Source organism: Exophiala spinifera (genome assembly GCF_000836115.1).
Source record: "Exophiala spinifera strain CBS 89968 unplaced genomic scaffold supercont1.11, whole genome shotgun sequence".
NCBI classification, from domain to species: domain Eukaryota; kingdom Fungi; phylum Ascomycota; class Eurotiomycetes; order Chaetothyriales; family Herpotrichiellaceae; genus Exophiala; species Exophiala spinifera.
The window spans coordinates 216635-235986 of record NW_015622523.1 but is presented as its reverse complement, the minus strand read 5'-3'; the positions used below and the strand labels follow the sequence as shown (position 1 = coordinate 235986).

The window sequence follows — 19352 nt, the reverse complement described above, 5'->3', positions numbered from 1 at the left end:
TGCGCTGAACGTCGACCTGGGTTGGTCTCGGTGGAAACGGGAAGCAATACTGTCAAATGTTGGAAATGAGCACACTATTCCGCCAATATTGTCTCTTTACCGACAACCAATGCTGGGAGATGGCCAAGAGAGCCTCAAGCACCGGAATACTAGGATCTCTTTTACAGGACGACTACGCCCTATGGCAGTGTATATCGGGGATCAAGCGCTGCAAGACTGAGGGTGTTTGTCAGATGAATTCCCGGCCCTCCTCCAGTCTCAAAAGTCGGTTTCGTATGACAAAAGGATGCTGTGTCACCGCACGGTAGTCGGGATGTTGGAGTTATCGGGACGCTAAGGCTGCTGTCAAGGGGGAAGAATTTCTGACTGGAAGAACGTTTGGTGAAGGAGTCAATTGGTTCGAGGACGTTCGGTCGTGTGGTTGCTCGATGGTTGCTCGACGGTTGCTCTAGAAGCCTGTCAAGACGGGGTTGGAGCGACGTTGAAGTGTTTTGAAAGTGATCAGGATGCAGGCGTCAGCTCAGGTGAGTTGAATGGGTCGGGTGCGAATCCGCAGCCGTATGATGTCGTTTGGTCGGGTTAACGCGCGACCACAGGGCTCACAAACAGCGGTAGAGTAGTGGCCTCAACTGAGCACGAGCATTTGGCTAGTAGAGGGGAAAGTGTTCGCGAGAAATCCCACAGACTCCAGCGGATAGTGATCGTTGGGCTTAGTGAGGTGATGGTGGCTCGAGCACAGTCATGGCGAAGGGCGAGTGTGCGGTTGCTACTGGGAAACCTGGGGCGCCTGGGAAACCAGGTGGAATTCCACAGCCTCTGGGAATTGAATGAGTGTTGTTCGTGTCCGCCTTGTTGAAGCTGCTTCAAAGAAGAGTCATCGTTGGGAGCTCGGAGCCGGGAGGAGAGAGGCGAAAACGCTTTCTCAGTTCAATTTCGCAAGCAAGGGTTGGGCGTGTTCAGCTCAGCCGGTGGATAGTGGTCGTAGGGTGTCAGTGGCTTCGTGCGTATGTGCTCATCAGGTTGGAAGAGGGAGTAGAGGGAGGGAGATTTGGGAACTGGCGTTGAGTCTGCCCGGCTAGGTAGGTCAGACTTTTGCAGCACAGTCAGGACCTCGCACTGTACTGCAAGTGTGCGATGCAGTGGACCAAAGGGCTCTCTGGGGGGCAAAGCTCACTCGCTACGATGGAGTCGCCGGGGACGAAATACAAAACCACGGTAGGTGTAGGAGGAGGAGCAGGGCGCAGGCACCGGCTTTGGCGCAGTTGCCAGGCTTCGCACGGGCTGCAACGCTGGGCACTAGCCTGGGGAGCCTAGTTGGGCCTAGTGGCGATTCCGGGCCCGCGATTGGCTCTGGCGCAGGCAGATGATGATCAGAATCGAGACTAAGCCGTGGCCGAAAAGACCAGAAGAGAGCCAAAAAAGAGGGGGCGCAGGGCGTCGCGGGTAAGCGAGGAATCTTCACTGCGACATCGTCATGCTCGTGGCGCCGACAGTAGCAACAGGACCCGAGGACCCTCGCTACGCAATGGTGTATGACTGTGCCCCTACGGGTCTACTCAGAGTCATATGGGACGCAGGTATAAAGGATTGGGAGGCCACCAGGCTGAACAAAGGGGCAATGACGCGCGCCTGGCAACGATGACGAGGGGCCGGTTGATCCTTTCTTCGGATTCTTCTAGGCGCATTCTACGCTTTCCACCGTTTTTCTAGGCGCCTTCGTCCTCCCTTCTCGGCCTTCTACGCCGCTTCCAGAATGATTCCATCTCGATAAGGCTGTCCCTCGGCATGATCTTCGGTGCTGGCACACGTCAGTCTTTGTGTTGTAGCTGGTGTTTAACGGCTGGGCAAGGGAAGTGATTGCTGCACCGCCCGTGGTGAGAGTGTCTTGTGCACGCAAGGAATGACTCTTCAAATGCCTCGCTGCTTCGTAATACGAGTATTAGCACATTATGGGCAAACGTCTAACTTCTGACCACCTCATCTGCCCCGCATATTGTGCATAACCTCGCTGTCTCAGGCACATCTTCAGGTTTTTTCCGACTTGTGAGCCGATATCCTTCTGCCTTGCAAGACCCATGAAGCACTTCTCCGTTTTCCGCCTCCGACAGCTCGTGATTGCTCGACTGAATAATCACCTCGTTTTCTGCTTCGTGTGCGTCCTGCCCAAGTGCGGAGGCCACTAGGCTCCGTTGCCCTTGTCCGGGTTGAAGGGCTGAAACTCGTTCCTCCGGGGAGGCTTCAGGCCTTCCGACTGGTTCCTGCGCAAGCCCAAGGGCACGACCTAAGGTACGCATTCCTCTAATCATTGCCGTGTTGGGCTCAGATGGTGCGTATCATCATTTGCATGGGCGCTGGGAGACTCTACGTGGATGAGCAGATTCGTACTCGTCAGCGGACAACGCATGTGCGACACAGAGTATGACATTCTCAATACCCTCTTGTTTCTTGTTACTTGTCACTTGTAGATTGTTTGCTCCCCTGCGAGGTGGGAAATTCAACACTCCGTCCGGTGGAGCTTGTTGACAGCGTGCGACGTTGATGCGCCGTGGCAGGTTGCACTGATTGTGGCCACAGTTGAAATTCACCCGCCCACGACGAGATGTGGCCACCGTCGCTCATCGCAGCATATCACTCCCTATCATTCATCGGAGTGTGACCTCTTGACTGCCCCCAACGGATATCGACGCAACAGGCTACAGTACATATGGACTCGTAGGACCCTGGTGACCGCAATCCCCTTTGCCCATCAATCTGAAAATCCTTTCCGCCTTGGAAACAGATCACACTGGCGTTACAGCGAATAGAAGTGTTCAATTATAATCAACGGCATGTGAGACCCGGGTCAATCACCATTTAAAGTCCCGTGTGCTCCGTGATTGGCATCTTGCAAGCCTGCACAGTGGCTGGCGGTCAAGACCTTTTCAACAGTCCTTCCACCGCACGATGGGCTACTCTGCTGCCAGTGGGATGATCAATGCTTGTGATGCTAGTGACAGCGTTTAAGGCTTTTGACACCGGAGAAAGAGAGCTATTACCAGTGCTTTCAGAGACTTCCAGAAGCCTACCTAAATTGGCAATCTGTGTGTCAATGCTTCTCCGGCTGGTGGAAATTCATTTCTGCAGCCACCTGATGTTCTGTCCAATCCTCACCAGACGTCGCGAGGCGCCCGTTCATCGAAATTTGCACTGGCCGGCTGGGCGAGTATTGTAGGAAACATGGCACGCTCCGTGCCTTATGTGCCTGCCATAAGAGGTCGCATTCCGTTCTGGGTAGCACTCTCGCGAACCACATCTCCACCCCGGTGTGGATGCTAGTCTGGCTCTTCACTTGTCTTTCTTGTCCTCAACTGCAATTTCTACCCGGATCCGGTGGCCGTGGCCCTTGATTAAATTGGTCGCATCGAGATCCCAGCCAACTTGCTGAGCTTGACTTCGGAGTTTGTGCCACTCCTCATGCGTCCTGTGCAAAGAGGACACAAGCGCATCCAAGGCCTCAGACTGGGCGAAACTTGACTCTCGTTTGCCCTTGAGATCCTCAGTCAAGGCTAGGTTACCATGCAAGCATAGAACTAGTTGCCAGAACCCTTTCACCTGAGTCTCGGCAGTTGCTGTTTCTTTCAACATCAGGGCACCAATTCTTCTTTTTGAGTCGACCCACAGCAAGTAATCTTCCTTCGCAAACACGTCAACCACATTCTTGAACTCCCTAAAAGATCCGGATTCTCCCAGGAACGATGATTGCATGAATTGCAGGAACGAATTCAAATCAAGGCCAACTCGAATGTCCATCCCACGGTCATTTCGCCGAAGTACAGATTCAGACTCACCCACTTCGTCCGGAGTCAAGATCCGGCCTTCAACGAAGCTTGTAAAGAAAATGGTCGCTCTTTCATGGTTTAATGACTTTAGGCGGACACTGTTCACTGCCTGCCAATTTGCCCATAGATGTAGCACCAACAGCGGCACCAGGAGACACCATGTGGCCTTTGTCCCGTGGACTTTGCTGACAACCAGGCCTCCTGCCCACATTCCTACTAGACTAATCACAGTCTCTTGACTCCCATCTTTCGCGTTGAGCTCACCTATGTTCCCTGCTCTGGCGAAGTGGGAACTCAAGATAGCCTTGCTACTGCCACCAGCAACTCCACACATGGCTCGACACGCGTTGCTGACGCAGAGAGTCAAGACCCGTGCGAAGAGGGGCATAGCAGGACTCATGCAGTCCAGCACGAAAGCAATATCATTGACAATGTCAGCGAAGAATCGGTAGAATTTGACTTCAGCTTCGATACGCTGAGAAAACCGATGCGCAAAGAGAATTGTGGCAACCCTGCCAATGGTTTCTTGCGCGATGTACAGCAACATCGTAGTGACTAATGAGGCATCCTCGGATCCCACGCCCATGCCGACAAAGACGGCCCTCGACGCCAGCAAACCAGCGATAGTGGAGGCAAATGCTTGGAGTGAGTCCCAGATCTGATAGGGAGTGTAGTCGGGTGTCACTGTGGAAGGATAGCCAGCCGGGAGGAAAGGTGATATGCATTTCTGAAGAATCGAGAGGGATGTGCTGGGAATGGACCTCTGTGGTAATCGCTTCTCGACTTGAGCTGTCGCCGAGTCAATCTCATAGATGGCTGACGGGATACCATCATTATCAAGCTCGGTAATACGGAACTCATGCGTCCTGATATCTGAACCCATCTTTGCAGAGTGGCCTTTGGTCAACGTATTCGTGCTTCGATACGTGTGTAGCGGTCAAGGTTCATCGAGGTTTCATATGGTATGGCCCGGCCGTCCCTCAAGCATATCCAGTGGAGACTTAGTAGACGCAGCTTGAGGTCTTCGGGTGCGACAATTGAGCCATCCTCTAACCGCACTTTCAAATTGGCGAATGTTAAACGCGTGGGTGATGTGCAACGGTCGGTAATGATGTCCAGCAGGGGTGCCTGGGGTTTAAATGCTCCGCCGTATTCTGGTGGCATCCCACGTGACGCACACTGCAACATTCACGTCTGGACCACACTCTCTATGAGGCTTCATATGAGGCTTCCTTGATGCTGGGGTTTGAAATTGCCAGACACAAATAGCGATGCGCCTAGAGTGCATCAGACAGCCGGCCCTCCCTGGGAATGTCAAAGCTGAAGCCGAGAGCAGGTACAGCAATCTCTATCACGTCTGCTTTGCAACCTTTTCCAACATGGACAACTTCATCTTCCCTCGCAGTCATCTCGCGACGTCCACACTCATCCTGAGAAACCATTGCGCGACCCAGTGCTGACGCTGTCACCATGGGAATCATGCGAACCAAGAGCAGGTGCAGAGCAGTTCCTGCCTGCCCTTCATATCGAATGCGTGCCCCTTCCTCCTCGTTGCCGCATTGATTCTTTCCTTGCGATTCCTACTTGAGCTTCCTCTATCCTGGCATTGCCGACAGTTCCTTCAACCGAATTCTCCCCTCTTTTACTCCTCGAAAGATCATTCCCTCAATCGTCTCCAAGAGCTAACAACCAGCATCACTTCTTCGCTCATCACGTTTCCATTTTACATTTTAAGTACTATTTGAAATGCGAACCGTCAAGAAACTACTTTCGCCCCTGCTATCATGCTTCGGTGTCCACAGCCATGAGGATGAGTACGAGGCTTCCGACCTCAAGTCACTACCCCATCCTGCTTCGGCTTCGTCAATATCCTTGCCAGCGAACACCGTGCCCCATTCGGTTGACCATTCCGGCTCGCATGCTGCGGATACAGATGCTCTGCGGCAGATATTCAGGTCATCTTCCTCCGTCCGAGGCTATCAGACTGCTTCCAGACGACATGAACGTTCACGTCCGAGAGAATCTTCATTCGACGCCGATTTCAAGTTCGGAGCCGGGCATTCTGATGATCACAAGCAGCCAGGCCGCATCGAGCAATTTGGAAAACACATTAGGCAGAAAATGTCAGAGTCACGACTGAGTAAGAGCAGTTCTAGAATGCAAGGTGAATCGGAAGATGCTGGTCGGTTGGCCAAATTACCCCAGCCAATGCCATTGGAAGTAGAGCACCATGAAGCAGCCTTGAGTCAACGTTCTACGGGACTCCTGGAGCTACTCATGTCCGGATCAGGCAGTCAAGGTGGCTACGACAGCGACGCCAAAAGTATCCAAAGTACAATGCTAAAATGTAGTGACGGGACCCTCAAATTGAGCCCAAAAGCTGCGGAGGTATTACTGCGCACTCCTTCCGAAAAGTCCTCCATCAAACATGACCTCGTACGAAGTTCTCCTACGAAGCCGACCGCACGTTCAGCCCTTGGATGCACATCACCTTCCACTCCCTCTGGGTCATTGTTGTTTTTGGATGGACAGACTGATTCTACCAACAAGCCCCCTGAGCAGTCGGATGATGTTTTCAACGACGGTGTCGTCGACCTGCCTCGGCTGCACGCTTGCGCGACCACCGAATTGGACTCAGTCAACCTCGAGGCCCCCAACTTGGACCTTCACAAGGATGAAGATGCTCCAGGGTTTCAGAAAAGAATGAGCGATATAATTGACGTTGGGAAAGGAGCCAGTGGTGTTTCAACGGCAGACCACAACCGGAGCAGCCTGGTCTCCAATCTCGACACGAGCTTGATCAACGCAATAGCTCATTTTGGGGAGCCCGGGTCAGCAGAGATTGCAGCTTCTGGAGAAGAGAGGCCAGGAGTCACCCTGGATCAGGCAAACCCGGCCACTGGTGTTGCATCTTCCTCTCGTACCGCCATGATACCCAGCAAAGATGATGGGTCAGGCAGGGACGTCGCCTGCGTGGACGAGTCCGACTGCAATTCCATCCATCTTTTCAACATGCGGATCTCGCAGAGATTGGCAAGCCCATCATTTGTCGCTGGAAGCTCTCGCCCGGATACTAGCCACACCACTACGAATCTCTCCAACGAGAACTCGATAGAACACTGTCCACATCTGAGTTCGCCATCTAGTAACACGGCAGGTACCACAACCTCCGAACACAATCGCCTCCCGTCAGATCCACAAACGAAGCGTCTCTTTGAGAATGAGACCACTGGAGATACACAACGACAGGTATGGAGACCTAGCACGTCCAGTACCTATCTCTCGCAATACGGGGGACGTCGACCAATTGTGAGTCGAGGCGAGGCCTCCTCCTGCTATTGCAGTGATGACGAAGATGGCGAACTGGACGAACGAAACGGTAGCTTACCGCGGAGGAACCCGAACAGCATCGCAATTGGTGGTAGGTCAGAATCTATGAGTCTTCCTCTTCGATCAACCAATCCCAGCATGAGTCACTTCACTCTGCCCGAGGAGCGTGCCTGGTTTGGCAGGCTCTCGTTACAGCAGCAACGAGGTGCTATCGACGAGCAGAAACTTGGTCGACTCATCAGCCGCCACAGAAGCGTAAGTATGCCAGACAAAACTGCCGAAGGAAGAATAACGGGGCCAACAATTGCCGCAAGACAACAAAAGGACTCCACCGAAGCTGACGAAGCTTTAAGTGAAATCAGTTACGGGAAGTTGCAAGATGCCAGAAGAGAACAACTCACGGAGATTAGTGCGCAGGAGGCTCAGGACTCCTTCAACGAGAGACTGAGCGAGATCGAAGTTCCACAAAAGGACATGCTAGTCAGGTCAGAGAGTCGTTCTGGGGCTCACTGTTTACCATTGTGGTCAAGTTCCCGACAATGCTCAACAGCTTCTGACGTACCACTTGATGGTCGATGCGATAAGCCTACTTTGCATGAATCAACCACCGACATCTGGAGGAGGACTCTGAAACGTGCTCTAGATGAGCCGGCTGACTATCCCATGGGCACCTTCCTCACCGCACCCAAGTTTGACCGCGATGGAAGGAGAAGAAGTGTAAGGTCAAGTCTCGGTAACAGCAACTCAAATCCAGATATCCCCGCCCATCCCTCAGCAGCCCCAAAAAGGGCAGTCAATGCGCTTCGGTCACGACAACGACTTTCTGTGTCTGAAGAGATACCCCGAGATAACCCTGAACGGCATCATGAAGGAATCCTTCCGAAGAGAAGCATCGCCTTTAAGGAGACACGACCAGCGGCTGAGGCCCTTTCGATCGAAAAAAATCGCAAAAAGAGCCTACTTGATTTTGGAAAACGGTTTGCCATACCAAGTTCCGCAGATGATGAGCCAGGTAGCTTGAGCTCGAGTACACCTTTGAAAGATCTGTTTGGAGCTTGGAGTCGTTTTCCAAGTCATACAAGAAATGAAAGATGTGGACCAGCAGGGACCAATGATGGTGTTATTGTCAGGGATTTTGCCGAAGGCGTGTCATATGATGTTGATGCTCCGAATTCAACACCAGAGACGGCATGGGACGGGTCTTTGACATCCCGAGGGATGCAAACGCCGAGAGGTTCACTGAAACTGTTATATTTTGGCCGCAAAAGTCGCATGGACAAAGGAAAGACGAGAAGCATGCCTCTCCCCCGGACTATCGACCAGAGTCCGGCATTTCGTGCAAAGAAAAGCCGCCGAGGTCTCGTCGGAAAATGGAAGAAAATCTACAGAAGCAGCAGCTCGGATCTCAAGGTGTATATCGGCCAATACGGTCATCGAAGCAGTATCAGCCTTGGTTTGAAGGCCAAGAATCCGGACCTTGAATCTATTCCAGGGCTAGACCACTTTCGTGGTCATTCAGATTCGGACGCCGCAAAAGATGGCCACAAATGTGAGGCTACCACACCGATGACCAAGGGTGAAGCAACACCCTTGAACTTTGAACCATGGACCCAAGTATACAAAGACTGCGTTGGTAGTCTTTCAGCGCTCCGAAGCGATGCTGACATAGGCAGCATGAGTGAGTGGACAGACCAAGTTTGCGAAGGCAATGAGACGTTACACAGGTTGTTGAGCACTGAGCTTCGAGACAGCACCACCAACTTTGAGACTCAACCTGGGAAAGAGTTGGAAACTGCCAGAAAAGGGCTATTGAGGAAGATTGAGAATAGCAGTCAAGGGCACAGGCTGGAAGTGCCAAAGATACACCTGAAACAGGACTAGGCAGAACTGGAGGCCAGGGCAGTAGACGATTAGCCACCGGGAGGGTTCATTGGGGAACGAGGGAAGTGTATGGCGGTTAGGCACGATTGGGCATATTTGAATAGAACGCTACCGAGCATGAGTAGACAGACAACATGTATGAGTATGGAAAGTATCCTTTTGGATTGTATTGGTTTTCTATGTGAACCAATTGTCATGACAGATAGTCAGATACCTAGGTGCTGCTGTCAATGTCAATGGCGAGTGGTTCCCATTTTTTCTGTACGCGGAGAAAAAGCATGGACATGAAGCAAAAGTCAGCCCGTAACATAGTCAAGAATCTGGATCCTGAATCAAAAGAAGAAGAGGATTCTTCTTGTTTGGTGTTTCCTGAACAGAACCGGGAATTTGTTGTTGTCGTCTTCTTTTGACCCTTTGCCTTTCACAGCAAGACGCAAGCACCGATTGCCAAAGAGACCAGGCTGGTGCAAGTGACCAAGACGAGGGCCTTGAGCGGTGGGGTGAATCTGACGGTCGCAGATGATCCAGTGAGGCCGCCAAAGACTGGATTTGGAGCCGAAGCCGAAGCCGAAGCCGAGGACGAGGAAGGTTGGGGTCCTCGGCGGCCAGTCTGGGTGGTGTGATTGACTGCTGCTGCGGTGGTGGCGGCGGCGGCGGCAGTATTCTCGTCCGTGTCGACACCCACGCCGAAGGTGGCGGTGGCTGAACTCGTGATGGTGGTCACGTCGGTCATGGTGGTGCCGTTGAGAGAGGAGGATGAGGAGGAGGAGGTGGAGGTGCCATTCGACGGTGGAGCCGGTGGTGCTGTTGCAGTCACGTTGAGCCAGATGCCGGTGGGAACAGCAATCGCAGGTGCCGTCAAGTTGAAGTTGGCGCGAGTGGTGGCGTTGGCGTTGCCGGTACCGTTGCCATCATCGTTACCATTGTCGAAGATGGTGATGGTAGTCGTTGTGGTCTCAACAAAAGCCACGGCTGAGGACGTGGTGGCGGTAGTAGTAGTAGGAGACGATGGAGGCGCGGTCGTCTGGATCACACTCTCAACCTCGGTGCTGGTCATGTTGGACAGGACTGCGGTGTTAAAAGTCAGTGGGTTTCCAATAGCACCCCACACACACGCACACACACACACACACACACACACACACACACAGAGAGAGAGAGAGAGAGAGGACAGCGGGGAATGCAAACGCACCTAGAGTCGATGTAATCTTCTTGGTGACGAGCACAGTAGTCGTAGACGTGACATTGCCTGAAACGGGTGGAATTGAGACTGTTGCATTGATCGACGACGGTCCAGCGCTGCCAGTGGCCGTGGAGGTGATATTGTCTGCTGCTGTAGAAGTGGCATTGCCTGCTGTCGTAGAGGTGACAATGCTTGAAGTCGTAGAGGTGGCATTGGCTGCACCACTTGCGATTGGGACAGCTGCATTGGTCGACGAAGGTTCAGTGCTGCCAGTGGTCTCATTGTGTCCTTTTGTGACTAGGTCATGCATTCATCGTCAGATTCAGATTCTTCTTCACTTTTGTCTTCATTTCCTTTCAATTCTTTTGTGGAACAGTCTTGCAGAGATCAAAGGAATACCATACCAGTTTTGAAGAGCGTATGGGTAGTAGTGAACGTAGTGAACTGGGAGGGTGGATAAACTGTGAAATTCAAGAGTCAGTTGGTTGTTGGTTGCTGTTGTATCCCGCGACGCGTACACGTCGCGAAAACATGAATTGAAGATTTCAATTTCCTCAAAACTCACCTATCGGGGTGCTATTTGATTCGAACACAGGCAGCGCAGTTTGAGTCTCAGTGGCGACCACGGTCTTGTTGACTGTGGGTTTCCAAGTCAGAGATGGAACTGGACGACGCATGTTTTCACTTGTCAAACTCACCAGTCGCGGTGTAGTTGTGAACTTCAGCGCAGGTGGTCGTGGTATTGTTGCTGTTCGTGTAGCGAGTGAGAACCGATGGCGACAAAGGCAGTGGGGAGACCGTAAGAGTAGTAGGCAAGACAGGAGGCAAGACAGCAGGGAGAGGGTGGACCGTGGTAAAAACTGTTGCAGTGACAGTTCCAGTGGTGGTGTTCGCTGCCTGGATGACCGTCACGAAGAACAGCCACCACAGGATAGTGAACGGGGAACACATCTTGAAAGATGGCGTTTGAAGGTAGGTTGTGACGGTGAGAGTGATGGGATGGAAACGAATGTTGATGAAGCGAGGGTTTTTTCGAACGAGCGTTGGTGATGGTGATGGAGGAGAGTGAGAAGGTGAGAATGTGCGAACTTGGAAGAAGGTCATCACCGGCATGGTCACCGCCCTGAACGGATCGCTTGGCGAAACCGCTGCTCAACTGGCTGGTATAGCAAGTAAAGCACCATCACGGTGTTGATGGAGCGTTGGCGAACGTCCGAGTGACAAGGGGGGTTGTTGGAGGGCGATATCGAGGGCGGCCTCGACACATTGTCAACGACGATGAGGCTGGACGGTGGTGACGGGGTCGGTGTCATGGGTGCCTACCTAGACCTGGACCTGGACCTGGACCTGGACCTGGACCTGTGTAGTTTCAAGGGCAGCTTCACCTTTCAGGAATGTATCTGTTCTTTCAATGTCGTATGTATGGCAAGAGGACAATTGTGGTCGCAAAGCAATGCGTTAGAAGTGCGTGCGGGAATGTCAGACAGACAGCATGAGCAGTGCAGAAGACTCCCAAGATCACAGACGGGTCTTTCTCCTTGCCTCTATCATATACATCGGCAGACAACGAAGGCGGCCGTTGCATCGACAACCTCAGCAAATCTCGCGCTGCAGTTGTTCATGTGGATGTGTGAGCTTTTCGACTCCTCGAATTTGAAAAGATGGAAAGAAAAGAAAGAGACTCTCTTTTCAGAAATAAAACAATCAGGCCATGCGAATTTGTGCCGAGCCTCAACGCCGAGACTTTGACATTTCAGGGGCCAAAAAAGAAGCCATCATCCGCGGCCACAACAATGAGCCTAAGCACTGCTAGATTCTCTAAACACTACTTTGTCAACTGCTATCATAATAGCTGGGGAGAATGAGCCTTGCCTGGTCTCGCAACTTGAAGACTGAGAATCTATCTTTGTTGTGTACGATCTAGAAGCCTCTATACCCGATCTCCGTTTCACCATGGAACGGTGCCTTCAATACTCGTAAACGTAGCGTGAGGACCATCCTTGTCAGTGTCGACAATGATCTTGCAAGCCTGCAGAGCTCCCTCTTCGGCCCTGCCTCCAGTTTCGCTGAACCCATTGATGTTCGTAGAGCGGTATCCTGGGTCGATCATGTTGACCTTGAAGCCTTCCTTTCCGTGCAAGACTGCATAAGAGAGACCCAGGTTATTCATAGCAGCCTTGGAAGCCGAATACGCCTTGAAGATCCAACCGTAAAAGGGCAGTGCTGTGTCCAAAGTATTTGCGGCAGAGGCTAGACCAGACGACATGAAGACGAGGCGTGGCACTGGCGCCTTCTTCAACAATGGCAGAAAAGCCTCGGTCACGCAAGCTGCGCTTGTCGTGTTGGTGTTGTAAATCTCGTTCATCTCGTCACGGAACGACTTGCCTGGGGATTTGCTGATGCCTGCATTGTTGAAGAGAACGTCGAGACGACCAAACTTTTGTTCCACGTATTTGGCGGCTTTGGCTATTGATTCGTCGTCTGTAACGTCAAGCTGGATGGGCTCTACCTTGGAGCCAGGTGCAAGATCGGTCACCTTAGCCGCTGCGTCCGTGCCTCTCTGGGCGTTTCTGGAGCCGAGAAGGATGTGGTAGTCCGGTTGCTCTGCTGCCAACTTCTTGACACATTCGAACCCAAGACCTTGGTTGGCGCCGGTGATGAGAACGACGGTAGGAGACATCACTGAATGACTCCAGGTGATTGAAGATAGAGTATACAAGGTTAGTGGATGTTCTGGTATGAAATCTTGAAGAACGCAACTTGTCTTGAGACTTGATGAAGCAGACGCGATACTTATACTTTGCTTCTGCATGTCACTTCACCGGATTTACCCACATCCACGGACGGAGAGGAGTGCATGGTGACCAAGTCCGCGAATCTAAAATCCTACCTAGGCTTGTGTAGTCCACATCGTCTGGTTGTTCTTGGTGGAGTGTTTGGGTTCGAGCAAAGAATTGATTTTCGTGGGTGATTCAGATCAAAGTGCAAAAGGCGGCCAGCTCAATTAATATGCAGCTAGTGGTTAGTTAGCGAGCGACCCAATCACATCTTGACGGAGTTAAGTACATCCAGTCCCGGAAACTAGGAGTACCACAAGTCGGTTTCTTATTTGGCGTCCGGATACTCCGTACTTCCTCCCTCTCGACACCAGGTGAAGGCGTGAGTTCCGCACATGTCGGTCTCAATTTGCTCTTCCCTACTTCCCCCTTCACCCTCACCGGGCCGTCTGACGGTACAGACGAGGCACTGCGGACACAAGAAATGATCCGCGCAGTGGCAGATCAGCGAGATGCCACCTTTGAAAAAACACCGACGCAGCACCAACGGCTGCGTAACATGCAGGTATACACCGTTGATGGACCACTGAGATTTGTCGTCATGCTCATCGCAGGCAGGATTCGACGCGTAAAGTGCGACGAAGGCCACCCAAGCTGTACCCGTTGTTCCAGCACAGGGAGGAAATGTGACTACTACAACAAGCAGGCACCACCGCCACCCGCGGCGTATCTCCTGGTGATTCAGGTTCCCCGGTCGCCTCCGCCTCACGCTCGGTATATCGACCTGAGAATATTCGACTGCTACCACAGACTCCTCGCACCAACGCTGTTGAACTACGGCGGTGAACATTTCTGGAACCGGCTCGTGCTCCAGGCGTGCCACCACGATGAGGGCATCAACCATCTCATCATGGCTACTACCTGGGCAGGAATTCGAAATTCAAAGATACTTCTCCCGGGTATCGATTCACCCAATGCAGGGTTGAATTACTTCTCGCATTACGGAAAGGGCCTGGAAATGCTAGGCCGGGCCGAGTCTCCCGATCCCGGGGTCATACTAATGGCATGTCTGATCCTGATGCTCTGCGACGAGCTCCAAGAGAACCAGTATGGAGCACTGCGGCACTTGATGTCGGGAAGAAAAATGATCACGTCGTACATGTCCAGGAATGATCGTCGCTACAGCGACACATCCATTGCTGAAATAGTGCGGATGTTCTCTCGGCTGGAACTACATACAGGAGAGATCAATCATATTGCCACGGGACGATCGCTTGAGATCTTGAAAAGCGGCGCCGTACCAACTCGCTCAAGTGAACGGCTGTTTTTCAAGTTTGGATCTGTCGACGAGGCTGTCAACACGTTACATCGTATTGCGATCGACGGCGCACGTCTTCAATTGAATTGCTCTCCGCCGGCTTCTCGGTTTCATGTCGTTCCAAACCTCACCCTTCGACTCAACGACTGGCTCCATCGCTTCTGCTCGTCCGAGGTCGGCACTCAGAAAGAACGCCAAATACTCCGACTGTACCATTTGAGTCTGGACACCCTGTCCCGGTGTGCCCCATTCAACAACGAATCCGCGTTCGATGTCTACTTGAGCAACATCGAACAACTGGTCATTGTTTGCAACCTACGGGTGTTCTCCACCACACCCAGCCTAATCCCGGTCTTGTTCTTTGTTGCCACTCGATATCGCAGCGCCAGTGTAAGAAGAAGAGCAATCGAATTGCTCCGTTCGTGTGGAACGGATGGCCGAATACTAGCTGCTATCGCGATGAAGGTGGTATGGGTTGAGGAAAGAAATGTCAGCGAACCAATCACATCGGCAGATATCCCCGAAGGAGACCGTATTCGCTTGGTGGGAATGCATACTGGGGCTTCCCCAGATTCTCTCCTCGTTGACTATAGAGTATGGCCATATCGACCCACAGTGCCCATGGAAATTGTTACCGTTCCCATCAGACGCCTCTCACTGGCCATTGGTGATTTTGACCCTGTGCATGCCGTGAGTATTTGAGCCATCCCATTGTAAGCATCAACCCCTAACATTCCTGCTAGGCTTCGCTTCTGAGGTCGGCGATCGACTTCGACTTTCTGTGTTTTTGGAGCCGCGAAAGCCTTGACTGAATCTGGTTTCCGCGACTGATCTAACTAGCACATAACATTTTATAAGTTGTACATCTGTGAATGGACTCTGCAACTATGCTCCGCCCCCTAATTCGAGCTTCCGACCCTTGACAGACTTCCACTCAAAGCCGAAGGACAGCAGGAACGCAATGCATGCACACGCTATCGCTAGGATATAGGAGTTCGTCACAGCAATGTTGTATGCTTTGAGTACTCCAGCAAGCTGCGATGGCGGAGTGACTTCGCGGATATGCGTCGCACCAGCATTGATGATCGTGTAAGGATCGACACCCTCTGAGTACTTGGGGATCTCCTTGACCAGTCCGTTGGAAAAGATGTTCTGCGCAATGGAAATGGAAATTGCACCACCCAGTGAGTTGAAGAAGATGGCGACTGCGTTCCCCACTGGCATGTCCTTCTTTGTGAGCACGACCTGAACGGCGATGAACGGGATTTGTACGCATGCTCCTGCTCCGACCCCTGTGAGGATCTGATACCCTATCCATGTCCCGGTAGATGAATCGACTTTCAGCGTGTGCAAAAGACCAGAGCCAACGGCGAATACAGCAGAACCGAACCATGTGAATGGCACATAAGGACCGAGAACAGTAATGCTCCCGCCGACCACGATCGACGAAAGAGTGATGCTGACCAGGTACGGAATCGTCCTAATACCGGACCCTTCTGCCGAAGTTCCCTTGACGGCCTGGAAGTAAAACGGAAGATAGTAGATATGAGTGTAGAGACCCATGGCTAGGAAGGCCGAGAAAAAGGCACATGTGAAAACAGTCCGCTGTCTGAGCATGACTCGAGGAGGCAACGTTGCGAGATCGCCCTTCCAGATTTGAATACCAGTAAATACGCCAATAAGGAGTCCAAAGCCTAGGAGACACCCCCAGACTTTGGAGTTGGACCACGGGTATGTCGTGCCACCCCACTGAAGAGCAAGGAGTAAGCAAACGATGGCGCAAATCAAGAAGAATGCGCCAAGGAGATCGATTTGAGCAATCTTCTCTTTGAATGTGAGACTACTGTGTCGGCGCTCCGGGTTTGTGAAGAAGAAGAAAACGGCTGTAATGGCGATGGCGCCGATTGGAAGATTGATATAGAAGCACCATCGCCAAGTTATCCCTGTTGACCAGGTCAGCGACACGATTTCAGGTCTACGGGCATGAAAACCCACGATCGGTAAAAGCTCCTCCAAGAAGTGGTCCTACAACAGAGGCAATACCAAACATGGACGAAAGAAGCCCTATATACAAAGGTCTCTTGCGCAAGGGAACCGTATATCCTATGATAGTCATCTGTAAAATGGTAAGTGGCAATCTGATTTTGGACTGCTAGCAGGTCACTTACACCGCCCGAGAACAGGGCTGCGGCACCACATCCAGCAATCGCCCGACCGACAATTAACATCGTCGAGTTGACTGCGGCACCACATAACACCGATCCAAACTCGAAGATGATCAGTGCGAGCATATATGTCCATTTTACGTTGAAGTAGGTGTAAATCTTCCCGAAGGACGGTTGGAGTGATGTCGTGGTCAGGAGATAAGACGAGCCATACCAGCCAACATCGTCCAATGAGTTGAAAACGGTCGTGATCTTCGGAATGGCAGTGGCAATGATTGTATTGTCGAGGGCCACGACGAACGTTGATAACACAAGACCGACCGTGAGAAGGTGAAGAGGTAGACCGGTTGCATACTTGGATTCATCACCCTCGCTTGCCTGACCTGGGTCGGTCGACGTGGTGGCCGTACGAGTTAATTCTTCGTGCTTCTCTGCCTCGACAAGGTTCTTCGGGTCAGCAGGGGCCGTCACCGACTCTGGCTGACCTTGCGGAGTAGATATGATAGCATCCGAATTGCCAGGTCTCTCGTCATGGTTGACTATATCGGTAGAAGTGGTAACTTCGGTGCGGGTAGTCGCAGAGTCTTCATGATTGCCAGAATCCGATGAGGTGGTTGAATTCTGCGCGTCTTTCGACTTGGACCACGGTACTTTCATCTTTGTCGCTGTCCCTCGGTTATTTGCCCAGGATTTTAGGCAAATTGTAGCTAAATGAACACTCGATCGTCACCCCGACACAGGCGCAATAACGATCACCGTCCTTTGGAACCCGGCGTTGAGGGTAGAAAGCCAGAGAGTGCAAGGGACAGAGTCGCGTTGATGTACATACTTGATCCGTACCCTGGAAGGTTTGCCACCACTCGCCCCTCCGGATATCTAGCCATCCGAAATCCATCGGCGCAAGAAGCATCTGATTTGGAGGGCCGTGACTCGTGAGGTTCGATGGAAGCCGAAAGCGAAGGGGGACCATCGAAGGCAGAGGCAAGTTTGGAGAAGGACGTGGCCAACCGGGTCGAGGGTCGGTTGTGTGATGGATGGAGACAGTGCGCAAGCGATGCTCGTATTCTATGCCCAACTTGGCCTGCTCCGTATCTCGTGGCCGAAGTTGGTGTAGCCGCCGCCGGGGTCGATGGAGGGGTGTCAAACATCTTCGGCGGGGAGGGGTGAGAAGACTGCGGTGTACCCGTGGAGAGGTGGTTTTGCCCTTGGTTTCTCGGCGTCTGGTGGAATACCTGCTACAGGTGAGCCACGATGCCGCCATGTTCGAGAACTTCTGATTGTTCGTATCGCGCGGAGCCTTATTCGCTCTGGCTCGTATTCGTACCTACAACGTTTGTTCAAGTTACGAAAACGAAAACGAAAACGGGGTGGGAGCGCAATCCAGGGAGTCTTGACTGAATTGGAATCCTCTAGAGTAAACAAAGGTCTGGCTTTAGCCACTGCTGATTTGTACCTGGAGTAGCAATGCTGGCGAGAGTCCAGATACGTATGTTTGGAAGGCCTGCGTGAGAATTGTTGACTCGAGATTTCAGATGAGAACGCACCGTGCACGTCTTAGATCATGATCAAGCACTCGCCGTTCGGGTCGCTGCGTACCTTACTAAGGGTTTGTTTCCACTACTTATTGGTCCCGATTTCGCGTTGTACCTGGGCGCACCAGGGTTTCCATACTCGTGGGTGCATCACGATGATGGTGGCAGCTGCGGGGGACATCGGTGGCTCAGCCTCTGGTTAAAGATGAGGCCGTCGTTCCTATCGCTTTTCCGTTCTCATGCCTACGAGTTAGTCGTTGGGGACGATTTTCGCGGACCATCTATCTATCGCTTCAACCGGTAATTGTCCTGCGCGTGAAATAGACCTGTTAGGTGAGCGAGTCCACCATTCACCACCCAGATGAGCTCGAATATGAGGGAAGAGAAAGGATGATTCTAATGGTTGACGATGGCTTAAACGCAGAAATCCCAGTCTTATCTCCAAGATCCATTGATCAGCTAGACTAAGTTAGTCCCTTCTCGAGAGTCTTCAATCGCTCGCGTTATCAACCGGGAGCCTTCGAAGGATCTTCCTCTCGTTTTGGAAACAATAATACCTTTTCACCATGTCGCCTCAAAGATCTACGCCAGCAAAACAAGAAAATCGAGGGGAGACGAGTGAGATGACCAGTGCTGATACGTAGATCTTGGCCATTGATGCATGATGATCACCCGTCCTCGTACTAGGACGGAGTAGCAGTAAGGGTATTATGCACGGAGGGTCACACACGGGCATCAATAGGTTCAACGGTCGTCGAGTCCACATCGACTGCTCTCCATGGGATACTTGTACGGACAAAACTCGCTCATTGAGCATGATACAGCCGGCTATCTCTCGCCTTCCACCGGAGCCATCTCAGTCCACCCCAGTCAACAGCCTCGAATCGAGGGATACGGTGGCCAGTATGATGCCAGTTCGCATAGATACAGTAAGTCCCGGCATTTCAGTTGCAGCTGCCAGCAATGTTAGTGCCCAATGTCAAAATCTCCGCGACCAACATAGGCGATGTGAGGCCTAGAACAACGACTAACTGTATCCCCCTGTAACGCCCGTGTGTTGTCGGACCGGAAATCCGAGATCGCTTAAGGAAGAGCCCCTCGTACGACTCGCAGACACCACCCAACCCAAGAACCAACCCAAGCGAGGAGGCCACCATTTCTCCGTACAGACACCAGACCATCATCAAGCAGGCCCTAGGGCTCGTATTGATCGAGGCTCAGACCACAACGGACTGCCGTACTCATGCAGCACACAGCCGTACAGGCAGGGGGGTGATAAGAACTGAGGATGGGGCCCATTGTGTTAGGACACCTCTCTGTTGGAACAAGGAGCAGCTCTTCGCTGGCT

At 52.2% G+C, this 19352-nt stretch overlaps 6 protein-coding genes across 6 annotated transcripts; 2 read left to right on the top strand and 4 right to left on the bottom strand.

The window, feature by feature from the left end:
- Positions 1 to 3324: 3324 nt before the first annotated feature.
- Positions 3325 to 4701, bottom strand: PV08_11916 (uncharacterized protein; the record flags this gene model as incomplete). Its single annotated transcript, XM_016386223.1, has 1 exon — positions 3325 to 4701. The coding sequence occupies one exon, from the start codon at positions 4699 to 4701 to the stop codon at positions 3325 to 3327; it is 1377 nt and encodes a 458-aa protein (XP_016230031.1).
- An 863-nt stretch (positions 4702 to 5564) lies between these two features.
- Positions 5565 to 9029, top strand: PV08_11915 (uncharacterized protein; the record flags this gene model as incomplete). Its single annotated transcript, XM_016386222.1, has 1 exon — positions 5565 to 9029. One exon carries the CDS (start codon positions 5565 to 5567, stop codon positions 9027 to 9029), a length of 3465 nt encoding a protein of 1154 aa, XP_016230030.1.
- Positions 9030 to 9450: 421 nt separating this feature from the next.
- PV08_11914 (uncharacterized protein) lies at positions 9451 to 11325 on the bottom strand (the record flags this gene model as incomplete). Its single annotated transcript, XM_016386221.1, has 5 exons — positions 9451 to 10097; positions 10222 to 10509; positions 10617 to 10673; positions 10778 to 10849; positions 10911 to 11325. 5 exons carry the CDS (start codon positions 11323 to 11325, stop codon positions 9451 to 9453), a joined length of 1479 nt encoding a protein of 492 aa, XP_016230029.1.
- Positions 11326 to 12160: 835 nt separating this feature from the next.
- Positions 12161 to 12892, bottom strand: PV08_11913 (uncharacterized protein; the record flags this gene model as incomplete). Its single annotated transcript, XM_016386220.1, has 1 exon — positions 12161 to 12892. One exon carries the CDS (start codon positions 12890 to 12892, stop codon positions 12161 to 12163), a length of 732 nt encoding a protein of 243 aa, XP_016230028.1.
- A 581-nt stretch (positions 12893 to 13473) lies between these two features.
- Positions 13474 to 15009, top strand: PV08_11912 (uncharacterized protein; the record flags this gene model as incomplete). Its single annotated transcript, XM_016386219.1, has 1 exon — positions 13474 to 15009. The coding sequence occupies one exon, from the start codon at positions 13474 to 13476 to the stop codon at positions 15007 to 15009; it is 1536 nt and encodes a 511-aa protein (XP_016230027.1).
- Positions 15010 to 15192: 183 nt separating this feature from the next.
- On the bottom strand, positions 15193 to 17129 carry PV08_11911 (uncharacterized protein; the record flags this gene model as incomplete). Its single annotated transcript, XM_016386218.1, has 3 exons — positions 15193 to 16250; positions 16303 to 16423; positions 16476 to 17129. The coding sequence occupies 3 exons, from the start codon at positions 17127 to 17129 to the stop codon at positions 15193 to 15195; spliced, it is 1833 nt and encodes a 610-aa protein (XP_016230026.1).
- Positions 17130 to 19352: the final 2223 nt, after the last annotated feature.